Source organism: Alosa sapidissima, chromosome 11 (genome assembly GCF_018492685.1).
Source record: "Alosa sapidissima isolate fAloSap1 chromosome 11, fAloSap1.pri, whole genome shotgun sequence".
NCBI classification, from domain to species: Eukaryota; Metazoa; Chordata; class Actinopteri; order Clupeiformes; family Clupeidae; genus Alosa; species Alosa sapidissima.
Window position 1 is genome coordinate 13,081,933 of NC_055967.1, and position 27,077 is coordinate 13,109,009.

General features: G+C 43.1%; 1 protein-coding gene across 14 annotated transcripts in view; it reads right to left on the reverse strand.

The window, feature by feature from the left end:
• Positions 1 to 27,077, reverse strand: part of cnot1 (CCR4-NOT transcription complex, subunit 1) — a 33,448-nt gene that overhangs the window by 2,223 nt on the left and 4,148 nt on the right. For 2 of the 14 annotated variants that reach the window (XM_042110520.1, XM_042110519.1), the window contains exons 3-50: positions 26,406 to 26,513; positions 24,293 to 24,391; positions 24,100 to 24,168; positions 23,929 to 23,983; positions 22,899 to 23,102; positions 22,452 to 22,620; positions 21,502 to 21,628; positions 21,242 to 21,352; positions 20,910 to 21,080; positions 20,627 to 20,754; positions 19,661 to 19,901; positions 19,449 to 19,568; positions 19,239 to 19,361; positions 18,960 to 19,111; positions 18,408 to 18,558; positions 17,764 to 17,962; positions 16,903 to 17,007; positions 14,788 to 14,912; positions 14,295 to 14,581; positions 14,115 to 14,193; positions 13,730 to 13,963; positions 11,342 to 11,482; positions 11,067 to 11,246; positions 10,839 to 10,955; positions 10,631 to 10,741; positions 10,456 to 10,533; positions 10,181 to 10,361; positions 9,840 to 9,988; positions 9,111 to 9,407; positions 8,588 to 8,728; positions 8,387 to 8,491; positions 7,859 to 7,978; positions 7,425 to 7,481; positions 6,947 to 7,141; positions 6,316 to 6,458; positions 5,607 to 5,715; positions 5,320 to 5,489; positions 4,947 to 5,178; positions 4,513 to 4,761; positions 4,021 to 4,184; positions 3,807 to 3,924; positions 3,615 to 3,716; positions 3,302 to 3,475; positions 2,960 to 3,172; positions 2,626 to 2,806; positions 2,385 to 2,517; positions 2,134 to 2,268; positions 982 to 1,889 (exon numbers count right to left, since the gene is read on the reverse strand). In XM_042110520.1, coding sequence (XP_041966454.1) covers positions 1,811 to 1,889; positions 2,134 to 2,268; positions 2,385 to 2,517; positions 2,626 to 2,806; positions 2,960 to 3,172; positions 3,302 to 3,475; positions 3,615 to 3,716; positions 3,807 to 3,924; positions 4,021 to 4,184; positions 4,513 to 4,761; positions 4,947 to 5,178; positions 5,320 to 5,489; positions 5,607 to 5,715; positions 6,316 to 6,458; positions 6,947 to 7,141; positions 7,425 to 7,481; positions 7,859 to 7,978; positions 8,387 to 8,491; positions 8,588 to 8,728; positions 9,111 to 9,407; positions 9,840 to 9,988; positions 10,181 to 10,361; positions 10,456 to 10,533; positions 10,631 to 10,741; positions 10,839 to 10,955; positions 11,067 to 11,246; positions 11,342 to 11,482; positions 13,730 to 13,963; positions 14,115 to 14,193; positions 14,295 to 14,581; positions 14,788 to 14,912; positions 16,903 to 17,007; positions 17,764 to 17,962; positions 18,408 to 18,558; positions 18,960 to 19,111; positions 19,239 to 19,361; positions 19,449 to 19,568; positions 19,661 to 19,901; positions 20,627 to 20,754; positions 20,910 to 21,080; positions 21,242 to 21,352; positions 21,502 to 21,628; positions 22,452 to 22,620; positions 22,899 to 23,102; positions 23,929 to 23,983; positions 24,100 to 24,168; positions 24,293 to 24,391; positions 26,406 to 26,513 — 7,131 coding nt within the window. In that variant the 3' untranslated portion in view covers positions 982 to 1,810. Of the gene's footprint in view, positions 1 to 981; positions 1,890 to 2,133; positions 2,269 to 2,363; positions 2,518 to 2,625; positions 2,807 to 2,959; positions 3,173 to 3,301; positions 3,476 to 3,614; positions 3,717 to 3,806; positions 3,925 to 4,020; positions 4,185 to 4,512; positions 4,762 to 4,946; positions 5,179 to 5,319; positions 5,490 to 5,606; positions 5,716 to 6,315; positions 6,459 to 6,946; positions 7,142 to 7,424; positions 7,482 to 7,858; positions 7,979 to 8,386; positions 8,492 to 8,587; positions 8,729 to 9,110; positions 9,408 to 9,839; positions 9,989 to 10,180; positions 10,362 to 10,455; positions 10,534 to 10,630; positions 10,742 to 10,838; positions 10,956 to 11,066; positions 11,247 to 11,341; positions 11,483 to 13,729; positions 13,964 to 14,114; positions 14,194 to 14,294; positions 14,582 to 14,787; positions 14,913 to 16,902; positions 17,008 to 17,763; positions 17,963 to 18,407; positions 18,559 to 18,959; positions 19,112 to 19,238; positions 19,362 to 19,448; positions 19,569 to 19,660; positions 19,902 to 20,626; positions 20,755 to 20,909; positions 21,081 to 21,241; positions 21,353 to 21,501; positions 21,629 to 22,451; positions 22,621 to 22,898; positions 23,103 to 23,928; positions 23,984 to 24,099; positions 24,169 to 24,292; positions 24,392 to 26,405; positions 26,514 to 27,077 lie in introns of those variants that run through there. The other 12 variants (XM_042110532.1, XM_042110527.1, XM_042110531.1 and 9 more) reach the window with 12 other exon arrangements.

Sequence of the window (27,077 nt, forward strand, 5' to 3'; positions counted from 1 at the left end):
TATGTATATTTTAAAATGTCATGTACCCCCAGGGGTACGCGTCCCCCATTTGAGAACCACCAAGTTAAATTACAGTAATATTCTAACCTTACCATCGCCATTGTGGCCCTTGAAGAGAGTTGCTTCATGGTGCACAGGGAATAGGCAGGATTCCCCATAGTTTTCAGTTTGGTTGTCAGGTAAGTTTCATTCTCATTGCTTGTTAAATCTTTCATTAGAACCCAAGAGATGCTCAGCACACCACTGCGATTCATCCAAGCAATAACAGTGGGCCAAGGGGCACGATCTTGCACCATACATTACGTAGTACTGAGCGTAGACTGTAGTGCTGTGGGGTCTAACATGCAGTCCTGAGATCTGAAGCAGTCATGGCAGGTGTGACCCAACCGTGAGGCCAGCACACAAGCACACTTAATCAACATAAACATAAGTGTTATGTCCCCAAGATGCAGGTGGAAATCATTAAGGGGGAAATTTGGAACCCACCAGCAAGTCTGGCATTTTCAGTCCATATGGTTTTGCTGCTCCAACTAAAATCAGGGCTGCAGAGTTCTGGTATGAAATAATGACATAAGGGGCTGGCCTAACATACTTCTTTCTACTTGTTATATAATACGAAACACTGTTATGTCCCAAAAAATATTACATTTACTTTTGTGAAACATCTTAGGTTTAGGTCATTTTGACTGAACTAGACTATTTAACTTTCATGACCTGCAATAGAATGTTTTGGCTTAGGCAACAATCTCAGACGCAAACCACATGTACCACTAACACGTTTAGTGAACCTCTCCCCCAAATGTAACATGCTGATGCCAAGCACAAAAGCGTCACACTTAATAGTAAGCCGCAAATTAGTTGAGCTCAGATCAGATTGATCACGATAACTGTTTAACTTTAAATTTAACAGCGATTTCATTCATTCTTTCATTAAAATCCTCAATTTTCCTTAAAACTACAACAGAAAACAAAGGACAGCGGTGCAGTTCAAGTGTTTAATGCGTTAACTACAGAATGCATACATACAGGAAATAAGTAGCAAGAACTAAAGGCAACTATAAAGTACTACAAAATACAACACTCGGACCAATACATTTACAAAACATTCAAAATCCTTACAAAATGGGCTGTATTGGTCCATCTTTTGTTCAGCAATTTGGATCTTTGTACAAATTCAAGATTCAAATTACCATCAAATTTCTGAGTATTCCACAATTTTACACGTGCCTGGGAGAACCTATAATTCCCGCATTTTAAAACGGTGCTACCTTTACCCCAATCCAGCACTCTAAAATCACACCTGTCCAGCTTCGTTGAGATCTCTACACTGCCTGCTCTCCAAGAACAATAACCAAACAGAAATTAGGCAGCTTTCATAAAGTACCACCATAAAGTTTCAAAACAAAAACAAATCAGTCTTGAAGACAAAAACCTAAAATCAATGGTTGGGGGTCTGGGAGAAAGTCAATATTGTATTGGTGCATGCTGATGTTTTCTCTGTCATGTAAAAATTAAAGTCTATCAGATGGCTTGGGCAAAAATCATCCTTCGTAGTCCCTTTTAATATTTACAATGTGGCTTCAAAACTTTATTTAACAGCATGTCCTCATGACATAAATAAAAGAAACTTTCGTTTTTTTTTTCTGTCCAAAAAAACAAACAAAAAAACCTTTGATCTAAATGGGGGAAGAGGGAGAAAAAAAAAAGTCCCAGTTTAATTCAGTGCTGACAGTGATGATGACGGCATCAGTGTGAGAGTTAGTGGGTTGGGGTTGGTTCTCTTCGACCTCAGAGATGGTGGCTGTACAGCCTAGCTGGCCCCTGTGCCCTCCATCACCTGCTGGGCCTGCTTCTGCCCCATACAGCACTGAGCCACCGACTGGAACAACCTGTAGAGTGAGGACATGAGCATGAGCATGATAGACCTCTAGGAAAGTAGGTTTCAAGATAGAAGAATGACCATTATGCTTAAGTGTGGTCAAGTCAGATGTTATGCGTGCCCCTCATTCCATCTCTATCTGTGTTCTAACATTCTAATGTTGTGAAGGACACTTCCTCAATTTTTAACACTGTGGTAAAGTCAGACATATGACTCCTCCTCAGTCTCACACAGGAGTTATTAACGGCACCTACTTCTCGATCTCTGGAGCGCAGTGGACAAAGTCGTGGCTCCAGAACTTAAAGGCCGGGTTCTTGATGAGCTCAATGAAGGTGATGAGCAATCCCCATGGATGCGGCCTGTTCACAATCAGCCTCTCCAGCAGGACCCTGCACAGGACAGGAAGACAGTCATGTCTCTGCTTACTGGAATGATCTCTCTCACACACACACACACACACACAGACGCACGCACATAGACAGACATACACAGACGCGCACACTACCTGGTGATTTGCTCCTGAATAGCCTCTGTGTTAGCTTCAGCAAACAAGTAAAGCATGGTGCAGCTGAAGTAATGTGTGTGGCTGTTCGGGTAGCGGAGCTGGTTGGCTATTGCGTTCAGGAACAGATAGCGGCCTGTAAAATAAGGATATGGGTCCAGGTGAGAGACGTGGTGGCCAGTGACAATCCATCAGAACATCACCTTACTGGAGACACTTAGTATGAGCACAGCCGGAGACCTACCCTCAGTGTCCAGGTCCACAGCAAGGTTCTGGAAGATGTCCATGTGTGCAGAGTGTGTGATGGTGCTCATAGAGGGGGTGCTGCCCTTGTTGTGAATGTGAGCGATGGCCTGAGTGCCCACATACAACACCAGCGCATTGATCAGCTGAATATTGTAGCGATTGCCAGGCTCATTGGACACCTGTGTAGAGGTACAAAAACATGAGAGCTAAAGCATGCCCAAAGCCAAAAAAAGATGTACTCCTTAATCACAATACATTCACACACTCAAACAAGACAGTCTACTTCTACAACACAAACAAAGAACACTTGCCCAAAGAGTAAAAAATTTAACCTGGTCTAAGGATGTGTCGCTTTGCTGTAAGTGCTTCCAGGGACCCAGAGTGGCGCCCCCTACCTGCAGGTTGCTGCGCAGCTCAGAGAGGAAGGTGACAGGAGAGCGCGTCTTCAGGTAGGAGTCCAGATCCTTCTTAAATTGGGAGGGCATCACTCCAGTAAAGTTAGTGAGGATGCGTGGAGCAATGTTAATTTCACTCAACATGTCCACCTAGTAGGGAGAAAGGGGGATTGAGAATGTGAATCCACTCATACCGGCCACTCCATCATTTTTATGGGCACTAAAGTGACCACACAGATTCCTTTGGAACGAGCAGATGCTAAGCTGTACAGGTCATACCTTCAGATTGGGGGTGAAGGGGTCTGGAAGTCTCATGTTGCGAGGGAAGGCACTCAGGATCAGGTTTCGCAGCTGGATGCAGTTGGGAGGGATGACGTCACAGAAGCCATAATGGTAGTCACACAGGAATTCTGGGAAATCATGGAGCAGGACCAGAAGCACACGGAGAGTGCCCTACGAGTACAGAGCAGACATGGCTCCATGTTAAATCACAGCTTATCACGAACACAAAGCCCATTGCTGTCCTTAACAAGCATGTATTCAAGGAAGTGTGTATATTTAAAAGATGTTAATGTGACAATTTGGGTTGTACCTTGTACAGGATTTGCATAGGTTTGTTGAGCTCGACATTCCTCAGGAAGGGGGCTAAGTACTTGAACAGATCAATGAGCAGCTGGGCATACATAGGCCAACCCTGAAAAACACAACACAAATGATGTAGTGGAGGAAGAGAACACATTTATTACTATGAAAGAATTCATGTTAACCAGCGCTGAAAATGTACCTTCTGCTGTGGGGTGTGTGCTAGCATTCTGGCAATGAAGATTCTGTGAGAAATCAGCTCCAGCCATGCGTAGACAAAGCCAGGGGCTTTTGTAGGCCTCAAGATGTGAAAGGTATTGCTGTGGAGTAAAGCACACACACATATTAGTCATGTGGCCCAACCTATAACTGTGGGCTGGTATGTGCTGGTGTGTGGGGTGCAGTATGGTGCTCACCAGAAGGCAGTGAGGGTCTGGAAGTTGATGGTCTCCAGGACGTGCTCAGGGGCGTTGAGCTCCAGCAGCAGCATGATGAAGATGCGGTGGTAAGGCAGCTGCTGGAACTCCGTCTGTCTCACATCATGGTCCTGGATCAGAACACCGACCACAATGCCGAGCACCTGCAAACCACACACAGCACAGTCAGGACACATCCGGCTGCAGCCTCCGCAAGCGCCTACATTTGCATCAATCACTGCACGACTGATTTGGAATATCAACAAACTTGTATGTAACATTTCTAAGGAATCTATTGTTGTGCTTGGAGTGCTATTTTCTGCCTTTCTATATTCTGTTGTTGCCAATGCCTACTGTATATTTCTCATTCCCTTTTATGTCAAAACTATGCAATACTTAAACAGTGGGCACTTTTTACCCCGCAAAAGATGGTCCTTTACCTGCATACAAAACATCTAAATACTTGAAGCATCACACCCCTCCCCCCCTTACTTTGTTGAGCAGGTTGATCTTGGTGACCGTGTTGGTGGCCTCTCCAGAGTGTTTGACCAGAAGAGCGATGAGGCGCACAAAGGCATCCAGGTTGTGGTAGCATTTGGCTCTGATGATGGCTGCGCTGGCAGCAGGGTTGTGCTGCTGCTCTGCTTGCGCCCGGTAGCTGATCTCCACACACATCTCAGTGCAGAGACGGAAGAAGCGCGTGATCAAGTCATCCGTCTTGAGAATGCCCTGCTGGTGCATCTGGGGGACGCAAGAGGCAATCGTTAAAAAAAAAAAGCCTTCTGATGGGCATCATCAGCAGGTCACGGACAAACAGTCAATGTAACTTGTATTCTTGTACTCTAGTCAGTGTTCATGATTAATTTAAAACCTTATACACGTCATACTAAAATAGATATTCTTTTGGGATTTCACAAGCAGTGTACCTGGCCCACAAAAGCAGAGAAGGCTTTGGTACTGTCCCGGCCGGCGGCTGCAGAATGGTACAGGTTGACCCACTCCCTCAGCAGGTACTCGGCCTTCTCTCGGAGGCCTGGAGGGTCATCGTACTCAGATGCCTGGGAGATCCCAGAGTGCATCATGAAGTTGGGACCGCCATGAGCACGGTCAATCATGGCTTCATAGTTGGAGCGGACCACATCCATCAGCTGGGGCAGCCTGGGATACAAGACACCCTTTAACCTCATGACAACTCTTAAAAGGTCATGTGAGCATTATGTGGGTGTGCTTGTATGTGCAATGCAGGTTCATCTGTGTGTGTGTGTGTGTGTGTGTGTGTGTGTGTGTGTGCGCGCTCACCCTTCTGGGGCATTAGCTCTGGAGTGGGCGCTGGTCCTCATCAGGGTCTCGATGGTGTGAAAGAGGTCGGCCTCTGTGATGTGGCTCACGCTGCGCTCATCTACGAGCAGCAACTTGACCAGCTGCATGGCGAATGCCACTGCCATGTAATGCAGCCCGTTCTCCATCGACTACAACACACAAAAGGACACGGTATCAGTCATCAACATGAGCACAAATGCACTCTGTGCCACTCAACATCCCTCATGAATATTTGCTATGGTGCTGAATTCAATGAGGAGTTTCACCTGTGCCAGATGCAGGTCATACTGCTGCATGTTCACCAGGTGATTCCTGATCAGCAGCTCCACTGCCTCCACATTGTATTTGTACTCGTCACGGCATTCAATCAGGCATCTGTTATTGGGATGGGGACAGAGGCAGTTAAAACAGGCGCACTGTAGCACGACAAAGATTGCGGTCAGGCAGGCCTTCAACCACTTATCAACTGGACTGACAAAAATCAACTACAAAAACAGTCAAAACAAGTTGGTTACGTCATGAAGCATGCTTGTTTGCAATAACTAGCCGATTCAATATAGAAACATTCTTTCTAGATTTATGGAGTAGCTTATTGTGTGATGGGGTAAAACCAGCACAAATGAACAACTCTGCATCATTGCAATGTAGGTTGCAAGCAGAGACCAGTGTGGAAGCACATCTTCTATATGCAGGCATGTGGAAAGGAAACTCTGCCTTGTTCACAAAACCAAATTAACCATGAGCTGCGGCTGATTAACAGTCTAAAATTAGCTAATTTCCTTCAAACTGAAATTCAAGTTTAGTTGACACGCAAAATATTCTATTACTTAACTATTCAACACATTGACTAATAGAAAAAAAATCATATTGATCGATCATCTAAGTCATCTAATAGTTAGGGTTCCAACACGTGTCAAAAGATACAATTAACATTCAGTATTGGCCAATACGAGCTCTACTACAAATGCCACCCACCTGGTGATCTGCTTGTTGCACCACTGTGGTCCGTAGGCCCGTCCATCCTGGAGTGCTTTGAGCACCAGCAGGTGGCATTCTCTGTAGCGCAGGAGCAGGTCTGGATCTGCACCACTGGTGGCATCCAGCAAGCCCTCCACAGCCTGAGAGGAACACACAAACCCAATGAGACACTACTCTCATATATATGAGACTACACTTTTAAATGACATCAAACAGGAAATTACACAAGGCATCAGGATGGCCATATCAAATAAGGCAAAAGCATGGTCATATCAAATTAAACACCTAACTTATATGTAGGCTATATGACAATATGCTTTATAAAGGGCCCGTTCACACCGGGAATAATAACTATAACAGTAATAACAGGGCAAAAACAACAGTTATTGTTCCTAGTGTGATTTTTTAAGACTTCAGCACTCTTGACTGTCTCATACACCAGGCCCTGCTCACTGCATTGCTGTTCTGAAGCACCAAACGCGCCTCATTTGATGTAATATACGTCTCTGACTCACACCCAGTTCCAAGAGAGCTTTCCATCGTTAATTACAAAGTTAAGGCCGTTTTCATGTGCACAGACACCTTAAAAAAAGACTGCCTTTGTAGACCTGTTCAAATAAAGGCTGACCTTCTGGAGCAGGCCCAGGGCGGCGATGCCGTCACGGGAGTTGCGTGCGAGCACCACGCCCTCCAGCAGGCTGCGCAGAGCCTGGGTCTGTGGGTTCATGGCCAGGGCTGGGGGGATGGCATGCAAGTGCTGCTCCAGATCTGCAATGCACTTGTCATAGATCTGAGCCACGTCATCAGTGGCCCATGCCTGCTGCTGTAGGACATAAGCAGACAGAGACAGCATTATGGATGGATCATTTTCAAACTTAGTAGTGAATTGTAAAACAAATCTTAAAGGGAAACTTTGCAGGATTAGCTATATTTCCCCCTCTGCTGAAGAAATTGTGCATTATGCTATTTCAAACTGTGGAAAAAGGTAACGATAAAGCACATGGATTTGTTTACAAGCTAGCGAAACGGTTAGCATAAGTTCGGCAGAACAATGTGGATGTTACAAGGTAAGAAACACGATTTAAAACGAGTTTCTTGTTTCTCACTTCTCTTTCCGGGACGGTAGCCTCAATGTTGCAAGGTTGGTTTTCCGCCTGGGGACGCTAGGGGCAGCGGGGAAAGTCATTTTCACCGGAACAGGTCATTTAACCATCCAAAATATTTTTAAACGGGTTTATTACGTTGAAATACATGCCAAGTTCCCCTTTAACTAAAAAAACATTAACTTGTTTTTATCAGTAGTCTACAAGGCAGTATGTAACATGCTACCAGAATATGTTGGTAATGCACTAAAAGTGGTTTGCAAGCCACAATTAAACAACAAAAGATTAATTAAATTATCGAATAATTCCCAGTATAAACTCTTATTTTTGATTAAAATACCCATTCATGGTTAGTACCACTTCTCAACTGAAAGATTCAACACATGACATGATTGGGTCTCTTAGCATGGGGTGACAGGGAGGTGAAGAGCAGCTACCTTCATTGGTTGGGCCAGGAATCCTGTGGGCTGAGACAGATCATTGCTTGGGAGGAAGCCAGGGACATTTCGGGCAAACTCCTCATAAACAGCCAGCTGCTTTGGGTCCACACCACCCACCTGAGGTAGAGAAGGCACAGAGACCACTGAGTATGTCACAGCCTACAGAGGGACCGTTTAGGACTCCAAAACCAGTGGAAAGAATGAAAAAGCAAGGATGGCAAACAACCAACAGACTAAAAACAATTAGGTATATATAAAAGAACTTGCTTAATCATATCAGAATTATTGGTCAGTATTGTTGAAAAAGCTTGACCATTGAAGTTACTGCATTAACTTTTTGGTGGCCATTTTATATTGAGCTATTTAAGCTTGATTTCTGAATAATATAATATAAATCCAGGAATAAATAGGCAAATATGATGAAATGTAATCAAATAAAAATCTAAAATAGGGCATGTAAGAGTACTGCTGTTTCCTGCACTGTGTAAATGTTGTGCATGATGCTGCTGAGCGTGTGCTGCTCACCTTCAGTCTGATCTGCTCGGGCATGCGCTCGGCCTGGTAGGTGAGCACCACGGGGTCGCAGTAGCGCCGGCCCTCCTGGCGGGCATGCTTCCTTAATTCAAACTCCTGCTCAAGTACAGAGGCAACAGCACATAAGACATCGCCACGATTTCAAATGGGACACACACGTTCAGACCGTTTGGAAGGCTCGAGAGCACTCACTGTGGCCAGCCGTTTGTCCATCTCGGGACCGGCCTTCTCCACGGCTGTCTTCTGAATGAAGCAACAAGCCAGCTCGCAGTTGTCCTGGGCAATGCGAGCGGCCGCCTCCTCCATCATCTCTCTCTGCTGAGGGGTGGGAGCCTGGGGACAAGAGGGTAGCCATTAAACAGGCAGAACATTCTAGAAAACAGCCCAAGAACGATGGCTGTTTAAGTATATAGTGCAGATAACGCAAAAACTCAGTGCACTGAAAAAACCCGGATGACGCCCTAGTAACAGTAAAAGAAGTTCATTGTGGAACAATGGACACTACCCACACTAAACAGGTGTCCTTTTCGGTAAGTGTATAAATAAATAACATAAATGTTCCTTTTCGGACAACACTAACCATCGAAAAGTGGGCACTACGGAAGTAAGTGCTCAGTGCACACTAGAAGTACTGGCGGAAGTATGCGGTTTGAGACACATCCTATATCTTCCTGTGTGCGCTGTGTTTGTGTGTGTGTGTGTGTGTTTAACACACCCTAAGTGCTGCAGCAAAGCTGTTCTTGAGGTTGGTGGCGATGCTCATGAGGAGTGGCTCTCTACAGGTGATCATAGCCATGCCGGCGGTCAGGTTGCGCATCATGTGATGGGCAGCCACCCGCATGCGGGACTCCTCCGAGTCCAGTGCAAAGTCCTTCCTGACGATCTGCTCGCAGGTGGTCATGGCGATCTTAATGGAGCGGTCCACCACAGGGTGCACCAGCTCCTGCACAGCGCGCTCGATGGACTGCCGCACACACTGCTTCAGCTGAGGGTGGGCCTGCAACAGGGGGATCTGGGAGACACAAACATGGAACATGCAACTCACACCTGACATCGCTTTTGCACTTTAAGTGAGCATGATTGCTAATTAAAACTATACTGCTCAAAAAAATTAAGGGAACACTTACATTTTTCCACAATTGTTAAAACACATTTTTTGAAACCTTCCACCCTTTTCTCCATTCTCAAACTACATTCACAGAGTGTCTGACAGTTCTTGCAAAATGAAACAATCGCCTCAAAAGTTTTACTTGTGCTCAGAACCAAACAGTGTCAGAGTACCTTACCTATCCAGTGTATGATTGAAGTGTTCCCTTAATTTTTTTTGAGCAGTATAGTTTAAACACGTGTTTATTTCAAGCCACCATTCTGGTTTCTCCTGCAACTAATGCTGTATAACTATGACACGCATATTGACTGGAGCAGTCAGTGTGTAGGTGCTCACATTGATGTTGATGTTTATGTGCGGGGCCAGCCCTGCTAGGGCGTACACATTGATGTCATGGTAGCTAAACTGAGGCGTGGGGGGACCGGTAGCGGTGCAGGCTGTGGTAGTGGCCGGAGCTGAGGGAGCAGCTGCAAACAGAAGAGATTCTGCGGTTACAAAAACACAAAGAAGAACACTATCAAGGTTAATACAGAAACAGGGCAACAATGTACAACAGACAAGAGAGAAAAAGATGTAGGTAGCAACAGATATAAAATATCATAATGGACATTCCCAGAGCATTCCAAATTAAATGAACAGGTCAGAGTGACTTAGAGCAGTTGGATATTGTTGCTTACCTGTAGTACCTCCTACAGGCAACATCTCTTCGGGCGGCTTGGTCTCCTTCTTTGGTGCAGACAGCTGCTCCTCCAGGTTTTTCAGTGTGTCCTTGTCCTTCAGCAGGTTCCCCGGCTTCAGGTCGTTGATGTCCAGTGACAAGTTCTTACACAGAACCTCAATTTCAAACTTCAGGTTCAACTGAGGGGGGGAGAGAGACAATACAGATGAGCTTCACCTGCCCTGTGATAAGGGAACCCAGCATGTGTGTGTGCAAAACTCAAAGCTGTAAAACCTTTAAGTCGTGTTCCTGATGCAGCTCTGCCAGTACATTCATAATGGCCATTGTCCAAGGATTCAGGGGTCTGAAGACCTTCAAGAGAGAACAGATGGGTTAAACTCTGCTTAATGCTCATTGGATCATTCCAAATACACACACTGCATGACTGGAACTGTGGGAAATGCCTTACCACGCTGCGGAGGCTGGACTCAAGGACTTTGGCAACAAATGGTACCACATACAGCAGCTCCTGCTGGCCTTTGACATAGGCCTCAAGCAGTAGTGATTTCAATTCCAGATCCTATAAGAGAAAATAAACATTAGATCACCTATCTTACAGCAATACAGAGGGAGTTCCTTGCCTTTCATGTACAAGCAGGCTTCAGTGACATGCCCACCTGATATAAGATGGGCTTGTTTTTTGCAAGAGTAATCATCCCCAGCCAGTGTCCCAAGTTCTTCAGCAGGGAGCGATCAGAAAAGTTAGCAGCTGCCTTGTCAGAGGTAAGAAGGACCTGAAAGGCAAAGCAAGGTTGAATGAGCATTTCCATTTCAATATCCTTAAAAGGCACACATGCAAAAACAGAATAAAAGAAAAAGGATTTGCCTATAACAACATGGCTCACCTTGATGTTCCGGTAAGTCTCATTCAGAACCATCTTCACAAACTCTGGGTTCTTCAGTGTATCCAGGAAGTTAGAATACAAGCTGTGGAAATTTGGCTCAATGCTGACCCTCTTCATGACTAGGTACTGAGATACCCAGGGCATGAACTCCTCCTTTACGGTCTCCTTTAGCTCCTCAACCTGCAATATGGGGAACGATAAAGTAGCTTAAGAACCATGCAAAACAAGCAAACATCCTTATCTTAATGGAAACCAATACTGTATGGCAGAAGCACCTTTTGGGACATGTTGGATTGAGAGAGGTTGTTGAAGATGAAGGCAATTTTCTCTTGCACATTCTCAGGTGGCTCTACAATCCTCTCTGTTTGATCAGTGGCCACCAGCAGTGTGTCAATGTTTGTTGTATTTATAGAGGGCTGAAAAAAAAAGAACAAAAACAGAGTTCATACAGTCACCTAGCAACGGGGACGCTGGCTGCTCAAGCCGCTCCGTCTGACTTGTTTTTGTTTGGATTGTTTATTTACCATTTTATTGTTGATTATTTTTCCTTAATTCTTGTACACTCGTTTAGTTTAGCTGCCCAGTTATAGATAGCCTTTTTATTTCAATTGTTTATTACTTTTGCTGTGTTTTCACCTGAAGTCTGCCTGGTGATCAGCTGTTTTTTGTTTTCTGCCAATTGCCATCAGGAAGATATCTTTTAACTGGTCTACACTGTTGACGCTAGGCACTTAGGCCTGATAGACAGTCGAACAACTTACTGCACTGCTGTTGAAGACTTGCTGCCTGCTAGTGTCTCTCTCTCTTTCCATCCTGTCTGCACTGGGTTCCTAGTCGGTTGACTGTCCAGCTGGGAGATTGAGGCTTTGTAGCTAGGCTAGGTTGTGTTTGGACATGATGGCCTTACGGTAGACTGCCGCTGAACTCTTGCAATTTTGCTCCTGTAAAGCCAGCATCTGCCCGGAGGCTCGCAGTGTTTGTCAAGCAATGGGGATTTCTAGCCTGGAGATTCCAGACCCTGGTAATCTAGAAAGATTAAGGGTCTGGCCATGACTAATGTAATGACCCAACTCAAGGGGTGGCACCAAGCATGCATTTGAAAATCTCACTGCAAGCTATTGGATAAAACTACGAGCAATGTTTACTGACTGATTCCGGACTTCGATGCAATTGGATAACACTACGACCAATGTTTACTGACTGATTAGTTTCAGATGTCGTCATCGCCTATAGCCCGCCTATATCAGATACACCGATGTAATTGATTCCTCGCGATGCAAGGGGTAAAAGTAACGTGCATCATTACTCATTGCCAGAGTGTCTCAGAGACAATTCAAATTGTGCTCTTGCGAGAACTCTGGATTTCCAGGGTAGGGGATTTCCTATCGGAAGCCTTCGCGGCTCTTGTCGCGGCTCTGGTCGCATCTCCCGGAGGGCTACAGACACTGGCTCTGCTCGCTGCCTACCATGGCCCTCTACACAGCACAGCTCCTTCCAGCAGTCTGCTCAAGCATCGCTCTCAACTCCCGCAGAGAAATAGTGTCACCTGGCGTGTCCTGCTTCATCACACACCAACTCCCTACGCTCCGGACTGAATGGCGCTGGAATTAATGCTGCTAATCTCAGACAACGTCAGGTGTTTGGTACGCCATCCCAGGGAGTTTTGCAGCACATCCAGCTCTCCCGCAGTCCAAGCTGCTGTAATGAATGTGAGGTCTCTTTCGAAAAAGACCTTCATTCTCCAGGTCAACTTTACATCTCGTCAACTGGACTTTCTATTCATCATGTTACCAGTTACCACATTACAGCTGTGCGCAGTTTCACGCAAGCAATCATTGCCCCTTTTTTCAGCCGGTTAGAAATTGGACTAATTTAACATAAAATTTTCTTTTTTACTTTTTATTATTTGTTGATTTGTTTGTTGTCTGTCTTGGTGTCATGGGTACGGTGGTGACTACGCCACTCCGTCCGGCATCTTTTGACTTGTGTTTGTCATTGTTATTTTGTAAATATATTAGTCATGTCTTGGTGTCACAGATACGCTGGCAACTAGGCCGCTACGTCTGGCATCTTTTGTTGTGTGTCAACAGTAACAGGGACGCTGGCCAGATGTGCCGCTCCTTTTGGCCTATTTTTGTTTGTCGTTTAATTTGTTTGTTCGTCTGTCTGTGCTAGGCTTGAGTACGCTGCCGAGTCACGCCGCACCGGTCCAGCAATGGTTTTTGTTTGATTCTTTGTTTGTAAACTCAGGGCATTGATGTAAAGAGTTTAATGCTCAGTCAATTTCCCCTGAATAAACAACGGTTGATGATGTGTTCAATGCTAATTTTCCTGCATCAATTCCAGCAATTATGTCAATTCAATAGCATTAGCAATCACACGCACTTGCTTCCTACACTACTTGGATCACAACCATTGTAATGTCTTGATGTTATTGTATGTTCATCACCCATTTTATTAATTTCAAAACCCATTTGTGTATCTAGCCTGCTATGCTAGACAGTACTTTACTTCGGTCAAACGAGGACATATCATTACTGTGGGGCAGGCTGCCCATACACATGCAATATGGGGATATTACTAAATAAATTTAAATCAGTTTAAGAAGGTCAAAGAAATAAACATGGGATTGTGCATTTCAACTCCTTCTCACTCATACTCACTGGCACATCTTTCTTAAAGTTGACAGCAGTGGGCCTGGTGATGGTGGTGGTTTTGGCAGCGGTGGTGGTGGTGGTAGCAGTGGTGACAAGGGTGCTGGCCTGCCCAGCCTGAGGTGCTTTGGGGGCCTGGGACTGGGCCTGAGCCAGCGCTACACTGCCTGGTGTGGTGATGGTGCCCTGCATCTTCACAGGGGGGTCCCGTGACTGCTGTCCATACTCGATATACTGCACACACCGGATATGGAAAACACATGACGGCAGACTTATTCATCTCGAAAGTAGGATCCACAACCCTCTCACAGCAGGAGCAGAGGACTCATCTTAGTGTGCAGAGAGCTGCACAATAATAAAATGTTTAATAACAAAATACAAGAAACCTGTTTACCTCTTGTAAATGATGGGGGAATTGGAGAAAATGAGCTATGGATGCCAAGTGCTGACAATACTGTGGATAATCCTTTAGCCTGCAAGAAAAAGGATTTACTTAAAACTCAAGTATTTCTGATTAGGTCAGTTAAGGAAAGAACTTTTTGTACAGGATACAAAGAAGGTCTAGGAGTCCTACCTATTTTTAAACCTATCTAGTGCAGCAATCCCAAAGTAATACATTTTGGATCCAAAGGGTTTTCTTAAGGCTTCAAGAACATATCTCAGTGCCAGCCCCAGAGCCATGTATGTGACTAGGCCCTTCTCAATGATGCCCCCAAACAGACAAGCTGTGATGTGCAACTCTTTGTCTGGGTACTGTGGGAAGAAGCGATACTCCTCAAACAGGTTCCTCAGCATACAGTTGAACACTTCACGCTCACGTTTGATACTGGAGTCCTTAAACCTCTGCAGCATCTCCAACACCTGTGAGTGGATCAGAGTAGAAAGGGTGGTAAAACGGCCTTCAATCATTCATGTGTATCTGAGTGCTGTCTGCAAGGTTGTGTCAATATCAAACTCATATTTCAGTGCAATTTCAGAACCCTAATGTAAAATTAAGTCACTAGCATTATCTCATCCAAATAATGGATTCCCAAAACCTCTGTAGAAGGAAATTAAGCAAAACCCACCTCATCAACAGACATGGTGGGGTGTGGGGGATGGTTATAGATGCGCTGGAAGTAGCTGTTGGCCTCATCATCAATTTCCTTACTAAAGTGCTGGTTAGCCTCAGGCCAAACCTGAGATAGGTCAGCTGTAAACATATAAAATGAACATTAATGCAAACATCCCAGAATGTTTTTTAATACACCTGCCCAATAGAATTAATCAAGAATCCATATTAGTAAGGGATAATGGACGACACAGCATTCGGATATTAGAAAAGTATAAATGGTTACGGCGCACCCGTGACGTCACATTGTCGCGCTACAGGTCAGGAGTATGTAAAGCGCTTAACGGAAAATTAAACGTGCCGATTTTCGAGGATGATTTGACATGGAACTATACTCTCATTCCGGTATAATAATCAAGGAACGTTGTGAACGTACAATGGACGCAGCAGCACAATATCACACAGCACCTGAAAATAGTCCCCGCAGGCTGTAACTTCCAGCAACAAGTTTGAGCTGGAAGCAGCAGATTATTACACTTACAGCGGCTGGATGAACTGGAAAAACGTAAAGATCAATTATTTAACTCGAGGGGAGGTGGAAAATTAGCACAATTACCCAAATGGTTGAATATCCCTTTAACTATGTAAAATCACTGTTTGACTTACATGCACCGATATCGGCATTGGGGATCAGGCTGATACTGTGCTCATATACTCATAAAAATTCCACGCACCTATACCATTTAATTACACTGCTTCCCCTAAAGCATAGTAGCTTAGCCGCTGCCCTTAAGAAACTGCCACTATTCTTTCGTGAAGCCTACACGCTGCGCTTATTTCAGTCTTGCACCGCTGACATCAAAAACGTAAAACGTAAGATTCATGGATTTGCCTTTAATCTATGAAACCCTTGCACAAATGGTTCTCCGTTTAAACTATAGCTCACCTAACCTATGCAAGTGGCATACACTTTGTTGAGTGTTGTTGTGCGTGGCTGGTGCAGCTCTGTTTGGGGAAAACAAATACAGTGGAGAGACCTTTTGGTAGATAAATCTAATTTATATAGCGTTTTGTTAGCTTAAATTTTGTACATTTTACTGAGAAATATGTAAGCTTCTCTGCTTCGGCTCCAGACCATAGTCGGATCACTATAGAATGCTCCATGACCGAAGTCAGAGTCCAATTCACTTCAACTGTAGCTCGTTAGCAAGATGTGACATAACTTCAGCGCAAGAAATAGCCGCTTTATTTAATGGTCAATAGTTTGAACTAGAGAGAAAAGGAGATGATCTGCACGCTGTATGTGGGCTCCAAGCAATACTTTATTTACTCTAATAAAGCAATATTTCGATCTCCACAGACCTTCATCAGGCCATAGTTTAAACTATGCACAAGTCTCCTTCACTGACTCTGCTTAGGTCCCAATCTTCTCTCTTTCACTCGCTCTATGACTCACACTCTACGCTCTTAAAGGAGCCACACAACATTTACAACGGTCTACAGTCTAGGGTGACTTGTTTTGTTGCCCTATCAAATGTTATTGAGAGATAGTGCAAAATAATCTCGTTGAGAATTTGTTTAATTAAAATGTGGAGAAAGTGCCAGTGTGGAGGCTTGTTTAACACAGATTTTCTTCTTTATTTTTGCTTTGAAATAGCCTACTATTAAATATCTTATTTGATACTTAACATTTATTTTTAGGCTTATTGTAACAACCAGAGCAGAGAAAATTAAACCTGTGTTCCAATCATTGCATTTTTATGCTAGTCTAATAGTTATTTTTGTGGTAGAATTATCAATATTGTCATCGTTATCGACAAGTAGACAAATGTAAATACTTGTACTCGTTTTGAATTTTTTTCAGATCACCAATTTATAGCTCTGATGCAATGTGACTGTTCATTAAAATTTCACAACGAGTTTGGCGAATTATTATAGAAGCGTAATGTTGCCAAACACTGGAACTACTTCGTAGGTGTGTAAATATCTGAAAAATAATTGACGTTCTAAAGAGTGCATCACAATATGAAATTCAACCAAGCAGTGGTATAAGCACTGATAATCTGTTAAAGATACAATTTCATATATGTTCATGTTCAAGAGAGATGCAGTTCACACAAATCACACTTACTCTGTTGAAAGGTGGGTGGGTTCAGACCCGGGGTGCTCTTCCTAGTGCCAAATGGGTCACTGTTGACTGCTGGCATCCCAAGTGTAGAGCCAATACCAAGTGGAGCTGCACAGGGAACATCATGGACACATTATCAATACAGCCTAAAATCTTCTCTATAGCACTTTCCTGTTGCAGAACACAACTGAAAAGGAAGCTACGAAAATAGGTCGTTTTACCTTTTTTTGGTCACTGTATTTTCCCAGTTATTCATTGCCATTTATACATTGATTTTGTAAACTCTCTGCAGCCTTGCATCTAATACTGTGGTGCGACCTATATATTAGGGATTACTATGGCCGAACTCTGGGCACACTGTACCTCTGCATACCTACTATACAACTCTTTTGCATTACCTCATCATTATACCACCTCTGCATCCCTACTATACGACTCTTTTGCATGACATCATTACGACACTGCTTGTCTACATTGTCTACATCTACAACACTTTTATGCTAAGACACACTCAACAACACTGCCATATGTTACCCCAAAAATCTGCTGACAATGGAGAAAACACTTATCAGGGTTTTCTATACAGAAAATGCATTTCAGTAAATGGTTATCATTTAATTTCCTTTCCGGATATTGCATTAGATATTGGCCCATTATTGTGTTGTGTCCCCAACACTCACATCAAGAGAAATGTGCAAGGCTAGTTTTCCCCTTGTGCACAGTATAGAAATGTTTCATTTTTATTATATTTCTGTTGACTATTTGCTGTTTGGTATGAGTTCTTGCTGTGTGTTAGTCCTGTGCAACTCTCCTAATGTGCATGTGCAACCACTGCCACAGAAATGGTGATGCTGGATGACATACCTGGAAGTTGTTGTGTGGAGAGACCACCTATTCCAAAAGTGGCACTGGGGTTTGGGTTGAGAGAAGGAAAGCCCTTGGCTGGAGACTGGGGGTTGCTGAAAGCAGAGCCCCCCAGTGGGGTGGGGAAGCCTGGCATGCTCGGGGTGTGGGAGGTGGCTGATGGGCCCAGATTCAGGCCGGTCATGGAAATTTCTATATTCTACAGAAACAACGAAAGGGTCGGACTCAACAATGCAACACCTCAGGCTCACACAGACAAATTAAATGTACAATTAATGTACAAACAATTCTGTATGTATCTCTCAAGATAACAGATTCCATTAGTCAATCTTTTCTGCCTGTACTAGAGGCTGAGATTACTCAAAAATTGATTGATGTAGGCCAGGCAGTCATTGCAACTGCATCCCCTACAGGCTGATGTGGTTAAAATAAACACTGCAAGATTATTAGTTACCGGCTGGCTATCTAATTAAGTCAACCCCAACATACAAAAAGAACTTTCAAAGACCCTAATTAAAAATGGTGATCAGCCATAATAACGATTGCATACTGCTACAGACGGCTTCCATCTGACATTATAAGTCAGAAATGTTGAGGTAAACTGGTTCTTAATGGATAACACCACATAATGAGAATGCACATACCTGGACTGGAGAGATGGCATCTAGACTGCTGGTGCTTGGAGCGCGGCCCTTTGGCATAACTCCGGGTGGTGGCTGGCGTGCTTTGTTCATTACATTACTACAGTTAGCCACCATGGTCAGAATGGTTTCAGAAAGCTCCTGGGACACACTGCTATTCAAAGAAGGGCAAAAAGATTTAGTTTACATGCCATGTCTGCATTAGATCATATTCCACTTTGCACATTCAACATTGACATTTATAAAGGTGGAGGAACATGGGGGTCTATAAAGCTCAGCAGCAACACATGACTTGTTAAGAGAAATCTGCATTTTGGAACACAAAACTTGCCCATCTACAGATCCCAGATACAGAAAACAGTCCCATCTACAGATCTATACTGCGTAAAAAATATAGTGATGACGGACGGACGGACGGACGGACCGGACCCCCCCCCCCCCCCCCCCCCCAAACATAGAGTAAAGCCGGCAAAGGTGGAGATCACCTTTGCTCAATGAAAACTGGTCAATAGTGACAAAACATCAGTCAATAATCAAAAGTAGAGGAAGCCTCACCCAGCACAAGACTGCAGACACGCCAACATGGTAGCCAGTGTTTCAGGAGGAAGCTGAGCACTTTTGGGCTGGTCCTTGTCAGGTGCTAGACCCCCCATGATGGAGGGGCAGCGTCTCTTTAGAAATGTCACACAGGCTTGGATGAAGGGCTCCTATTTAACAAAAAAAGTATACACACATTAACATAGAGCATATATAAAACATAACAACCCCTAGTCCCACTTCACTCAACACAGCAACGGGTTTTGTGCTAAACCCTTGACCAATCTGCAAACCTACCCCGTGCTCTCGGATTTTATCGGTCAGCCATTTGTCAAGTTTGAGGTATTCACGGCGAGAGGCAAGTGCAGCAAGGTCAATTACAAAGGCAAATGGAGTACCATTTAGCAGCATGGAGAGAGACTAGGGACAAAAAGACAGAATGGGTTGAAACAGGCAAATCTCACAGGTTCCATGAGTTTGTTTAAGGTGATCAGGTGATCAGGCTACCTTTAAGTCCTGAGCCACATCTAATATGCGTGAAAGCTTGGCTTGGTCATACTGCTCCCCTCTCATGTACCACTCTGCCATTGAGTGCATGATGAGCTGGCGGATAGAAGGGGACTGGCCCTGAGGACACAGTAGCACATTTTGGATTGTTAAAGGGTGATCAAAGGGTTTAAGAAGTGGGCTGAACAAGAACACGGCGTCTGCCTTCCTACCTGTCCATGCCAGGCATAGTGCAGGATGATGGCAGAGTTGGGATGGTTTCCCAGGAAGATGGGCATGAGGGTGGAGATGAGCTCATGCCGCAGCGTGTGCCAGGACGTGCTGATCTGCAGCAGGGCAAGCACCAGCATGTCTGGGCAGTGCTTGATGGGAAAGCTGAAGAGCTGCTTCACCTGGTCATACTGGCCCACCTCAGACAGTCGCAGGAGACTCTCCACCAGGTCCAGACTTTTCCTGTAGAGGGGAGAAAGGGGCAAACCACACAATGTCTGTCACACCTCTCTTCAGGTCAATCACAGAATGCATCTTCAACTGTTTCCAATGTCAGTTCCTTTATCACTATTGAGAACATTCATCATGAGTTCTACTAAATCACAGCAAGCACAGGTGCCTTTCGACTGCAGGACTTGCAACTTCAAATTCAAGGAGTTTTCAAGGCCAATTCCCTCAAATTCTAAGGGCCAACATAACATTGGTTAATGGCTGTTACATTACTGAGATTCTTTTAACTATCAGGAATTACAAAAGCTCCTAGACAATTAAAAAGAGAGACCGGCTTTTAAATATTCCACATTCCAACTTTTCTCAATGTGCTATGCTACAGTGATGATAGAGTATGTAGAACTTAAACCTAAGAATGCTGTTGAAAAACATACCAGCACCACTATGACTAAAGACTCTTCATTCAGCAACTAACCTTGACAAGCAAACTATGCAAGCTAATTTTTGCTGTATTCCACTCATTAATAAGCGTAAACCACAAGTGCAGTTTCAGGGGCACCCAGAAATACCTCTTCTGGGGCTGATAATTTATTTAGGCCCCAAAATGAAGGGCCGGTTTCAGCAGTGGAAACACGCACATCGATACCCTGGGACTTCCTGCAGTGAAAAAGCGCCCTTATGTTGTGCTTAGTGAGAGCATAAGGTCATGACAGCCCGGGGATGAGGTTTATAATCACCAGGTAGCTATCTCCCGGTTATCGTCTTCAGGGGGAGCCTTCAAGATGTCAATGGCGACGGTGTGACAGGGATAATCAGCAAAGCAGAACACATCAGGATTCATCAAGGAGTGCTGGATGAATGACAACTGTGAAGAGAATGTAAAAAGTTGAAGTACTCCAAACAAGAACGATGCAGTGAGGTAATTCTGATTAAGTAGGAGACATTCTCTTGGGCAAATTCATGCAATTGGATTAAAACAAACTAATAGGTCATCATGTGATGGCTGTATTGAGTACATACCTGCCCTTCTGCATGCTTCCAGGGTCTATAAATGAGATCCACAGGGAAGACCTCCATGCCAAGTCCCCTCTGAATCCCATAGACCACAATCTGTAATCCCTTGCTGTCCCGGATCATAAACCCAGGGTGGTCCAGCTCATACGTCACCTCTTTGAAGTTCAAATTAGGATTCTAAAAGGGAAGAGATACAGCATTTATAAAAATGCAATTCAACTCCAAATGCATAAGGAACTAATTATAAGCATGCTTAACTATGACATCAATTAATTCAACATGGGAGAATAATAATCATCTATTATACTATCTATAGAAAAGGAATACGTTTCACTTACAACTTCCTTGACAACATCTATCAGAACTTCAACATTCCAAGTGTGAGCCTGAGAGCCGTCGCTCTTGTCCTTCCCATCGCTCCATATGCCACTACCAGGTGTGGAAATGGACTGAGTAGCAAACAAGAAAACAAACACCGTTCAAAATGGGACAAAATTACTCATCGTGGGACTCGCTAGAAAAAAGGAAATCAGACGAGATGAAGCTTTCTTCATAACGCTAAAAACGAAGGCTTATAGAAAACAAGAGACATGTAAACCTGTAGAGGAATCCCATCAGATAGACCAGAGTGTGTGCGGGCCATCATGCCCAGCACTCTGGCCACCTGACTTGCAGTGACCTCCCTCACTCCATATTGCAGGATAATGTTTCGGCATTCATCGACACTGCGGGGAGTAAAAAACAGAAGAGTCAGTGATTTAACAGGATGCTGCATTTACTTCAGAAATAGATCCATATTTTGAAAACATTGGTATTTTTATTGTTTGGTGAGGTCCTCAACCTTATCGAGAGGTTATTTATGATGTTCAGAAAAAAGAGCTACATCATCACTGCTAACTATGATCAAGAACACTTCTCCACCCCCTTAGGGATTAGGGTGCTTCAGTGATGTTATTTAATGGCCTGACAGGCCTCCAAGGCTGTGTCCACTGTGTTTTCCTTTTTAAACACTTAATTTTCTCTCTGTTTACACCTGGTGTCAGTACTAATCCAGAGTTTCATGCTTTCATGAGTCATGCTACTAGGATGTAACCCTTGTCTGGATGAAAACAAATATCCAGTGTAGGTAAAAGGTAATGTGACCTTTCAGGTATGTAAATATGGAAAGAACATTTCTGATACAAGCTATAATTTTGACATTTTTAATTTACAACACATTAAAGATGACATGGATGAACAGCGTAAATGCAACTTTGGTCAGTCAAAAACATGCTCAGATGCTATTTTACAAGCCCATTTACAACCCTAAAATTAGGCTGGGGAATAAAATGGCCAATTTAGCAGATATCTAGTGCCTCATGCTTATGTGAGCCATTGTGCCATTGTGAGCTTTATGCTGATTGTCTGACTATGCTTTTATGCTGATTCAACAAAGCCAGGGTAAAAATGGGCTTCCATTCTGTCATCTTTAAAGGAGCTATGTGGACTCGCTTAAAAAAAAAAAAAGAGAAACAGATTCAACAGGATCCTCAAAAACTCCTTTCTTACCTTGCACAGAAGCCATAACCAACTTCCTGCATAAACTCAGCAAGCGAACTTTCCATCATGGTCTTGGTTAACTCTCCAGAGTCTGGCAAGATCCTATCCATGAGAATGTCCCGTTTCTCAGGGTACAGAAGTGGTGCGAGCACCACAGGACAGCGCTCCTGCGGAAAATCTAAGACACACGCCCAAAGGCTCATTAAAACAAAGCAAAACAATCATCTTCATTCCCAGATTACCTTCTCAAACCTTTTTTATCTCACCTCTGAACACCATTTTGGATGACAGAGTGACAGGTACATAATAGAATTTACGGGATGGTATTTAGAAGCTGGAACAACGTTTATTACATGTACTTGTTTACTACAGTGTCCCCCAAGCCTGCATCAGCCAGTCATTGAGTGAGGCCCCTCTATTTTGAGGATAAAATACAAAGTGACTTAAGCCCCTCACCTCTGCACAGTGTTTTGAGAAATACGTCGATTTGCTCTTGTCCAACCCCACTAAAGCCCTTCTGCCCGAACAGAAGATGGGAAAGAAGCAGGTGCAGAACCTCTATTGCTATGTCCTGGAAGCCACCTTCCTGGTTGCCCCCAAGGTCGGCGTCTACGTATGAGCGAAGGAGGTCTGGAAGCTTCTGCTTCACAAACTGGGCAGCTAAAAAGCAAAATAACTGTTTATTTCCATTTTTGTACACAGCAACAAGCAACAATCGTCATGCAACTGCAATTCAAAATTACGGTGTTTATATAGTATGTTAATGCTATGACAAATCCTAGGTAGCAATAATGCCCTTGACTATTGGGCGTGCAGCCAAAGTGAAGTCCACAATGGTTATGGAGCAAGTAAGGGATAATGTATTCCTGCCGTTCATTATTGAAAAATAAGTACCGACAGGGCGAACAGCACCCTGACTTAAACCGGATCGGAGCTTACTTAGTCAGATAACGACCGGCCGGCGGACAATACATTATCCCACTACTTGCCAAAACTTCACACAATGGGTCTTTTAAAACTATTTTGTTACCGTTTTGTAGGTTCCACTGAGAAAGCAACTAGTTCGCCACACAAAATAGAACTTGAACGTTTTAGATGTTGCATGGCAACGTATTACTTTCTGACTTTCATATCATTCTGCGAGTTTTCTCAATAAAACATGTAAATCAGAAGCACAAAACCCGACAGTGACTATTACATATTTTGCAGCAGTCATTATACGGATTTGAGAGACCTCGGAACATTAGGAAGGCCCACTCATGTGAATGGAACTTTCTGCAGCACTGAAGAGCGTATAATAAAAAAAAAAAAAGAACATTGCAACATTGTATAATCCCAGCTTTGTTCATGCATTTCATCTAATGCATATTTGTATATTCAGTGCGTTTAATGCATTGTACCATTGCATATTGCAAAAGGCTTTTTATCCTGTGCCAGTGGCCTATAGTAGACATTTCAACACTGACTCACTCCATGATACACTTACCAAAGCCTCGGAGGTCTGAGCTGCTGGAGTTAAGGAGAGCGAGGCCAAATATAACCTGTAATAAAAAAAAATAAAAATTTAAAATTTTTTTAAAAAAACACATCTCACATTTTCGGCCTTTTCACCAAGTATGCAACAATATGTAGTGGACTTTCTTAAACTCACACTTACCTCCTGAACCTTTGTAAGTTTGAGGACTTTACTCAACTGAGTAAACAAATGGGGTGATGGTTTTAAGCTCTGTAAAATGAAATCAGAACCATTCTGAGATTCAGCTCAATGGTTAAACAACTGAAGCCATGCTCTTCAAGAAAATCAAAGGCTTCACCAGATAGCAAATCACAATAAACACAATTGAAATTACCTTCTGATAGTGCAGGGGATTGTCAATGGCGTAACAGAGTGTTGAAATAAAGTTTGGCTTTGTGATCAGACACACACACTCCTGGATCAAAAACTGTGTCTTCAAGAAATGCAGGTACACAAGGAGAGAAAATGTAAGAAAAGATAAGCAATACAGTTCACAAGGAAACATTTTTACGGTCAAAAAATCTTTTAACAGCCTAATTCTTATACTTTAGTTTTGGAATAATCTACTTTTAAAAGTAGAGTTTGAAGTGCAAAATGTTTATATCTATATGAAGTGTTATCTGCTTTCAAAATAAAACACAAGATCACAAAACAAAGGGATCACATTTTGTTTTTAAAATCCGGTTTAAAATGCCATTAGTGTGCAAGTGTATATAATCACATTTTTATCCAATTAACGTTTTTCATGTGACGTATTTTAGGTTCTATAGCTTTGTTTACATCCACCTGGTAGGCAAGGGACAAGTTGAACCCATTGAACATAGTTGTCTGCAGCTGCCTCTCAGTAGGCTACATCTCTGTATTTCAGCAATGTCAACATTTCAGGCATCAATAAAGATGATGATGAAACGTTATCCCATTGTTCAATATTTGATAGCCTGTCACAGGAACGTTATTTCGCTAAAATCGCCCTGATTTGGTGCATTGATCTGTATCGATAACGTTATGGGAGAACCTGCATGTAGCCTAATGGTAGATCTAGCCTAACTTTTCTCTGTTCAAAACTCGGCTTACACGAAGACGACAGATTTTCTTAGAAGCTGTGAAATTTGGCCAGAAAGGAACGTCTTCCCTCTGAAAGTTGACAATATTTATATATATATATATATATATATATATATATATATAAAACAATATTTGATCATTTAACTTCAACTGAACAGCGACAGGTTTTGGTAGGCAGTAGACTCTAAACGGTAGGCTACGTTAAATCGGTAGCCTACAGTTATAGCCAGCATCAGTCAGCATCATGTAGGCCTAACATTAATGGCGTTAAAGTCACGAATCCTGTAACATATTCTAACATATAACAGCGATGGCTTATTCGAAGACGATCTGCATGGATATATAACCACCCAGAAAAACTCATTAATTCATTAATTGTATGAAACTTTTTATTAGTTATCCATTGCAGCATCGGCTATATTAGGCTGTTATGCTAGCGTAGCCTTTAAATATGCTGTTATTTTGGTAATGTGGACTTGATTAAACGGGTAAAGATAATTCATATTATCTTACATGACTGAAGCAGTAGCAGCTAGCCTATACTAGGTTCAACAGCAGTGGTGTTTGAGGTTGTTGTGTGTGATCGCTAAACAATTCATAGGATCAAATCAGTTTATTTTGACATACGGGAGTTAGCCTAACTGACATGTAGGCTATAGCACATGAGCCTATTCTGTTTTCATTTATTAGCATTTGTTGTGATTATATAATAAAATGACAATCATGACAACTTGAAATAGAAGGACAGAAGGTGAATGATGTCCACAAGCACGAATTTCACGAGACAAATTAGATCAAACTGTTCCGGTAAAAATATTCTTGCCATATGTTTAAAATGCTGCACTTTTTTCCCTTCATAGCCTATCTCTGGCAATTCATTTTTGGAGGACTGTAGATAGTTGTATTTTAGCCTACGTCTTAGTAGAGAGTAGCCTAGGCTACACCATTAGGCCATCTTGAGAATAAAAGACTTCACAGCTGCTAACGATCATCCTCCACAACCATGAGGATAGGTAGGCTAAACGGTCGTTCGTCGCCTTTTTGCTTCTTATTGTAAAACCAACTGTTAGGGCCTACACAAGTGGTCGGCATCCCATTTGATAATCAAAATTTCAATTTTGAAGCTATTTGTAACTATGTGTAGCCTATGCAACCCGACTGTTGTAGGCTTGCCTACCACTCTGCAGTGCCTTGCCTACCACGCTTGCCTACCACTCCAGTTGTAAACAAACGGTCACATGACATTATGACGTAGGTGCAAAACCTTAATATGTTGTAAGTATAACCAGATAGTGGCAACACTGATGATCAATGACAATAGTGGAGATACAGAAAAACATTTTTTTTTTTTCTTAAAAGGAGTATTGGATGTACAAAGTTACCTGGTGGAAGTCTTTGCCACTACTTTTACCATCGCCACTGAAATCGACATGCGAGAAGAGACAGCGTAGTAGATGCCTGTCTGCCTCAGGGCCGTGACGATTCACAATCTGTGTGGTGTAATAGATGCATACACTTTTGAAACATTGATATCAGTGATTTAAGGTAAACAATTACACACATCTAACCAACAACAAGGACATAAACTTCATGCAACACCAGTGGTACAGATTTAGCCTGTTAGGTTACTTATTAGACTTTACTATAAATATGACTGTCAAGGGTAGTAATATTTACAAATACATTTAGATTAATAATTAAATAAATGAGCAACAAACAAAAATATGTAGTTCAACACCAACAAAAGTAATCTAATCTGGGTGACTCAATTCCAGTTCTGGCATAATCAAATAATCGTTTTCCACAATCGTTTTTCACAATCCATTAGGCCTAGCACTGGTGCCGCGCTGCAATGGGTCTGTCCATCGAGTTCCTGCTTAGCTGCCATGCTAACGTTACTGTTTGCTGCCCGGTGCCTGGACTGGGAGATTGGTGGGGAACTCTGAACTAACGTTACGTTGAAACGCGAACTGAGACAAGCTCGTCTGACTGAGAGATCGCTTGTGGCTAAAGACTGCACTGCCTTCCAGAGCTATCCAGACGGCCAGCAAAAC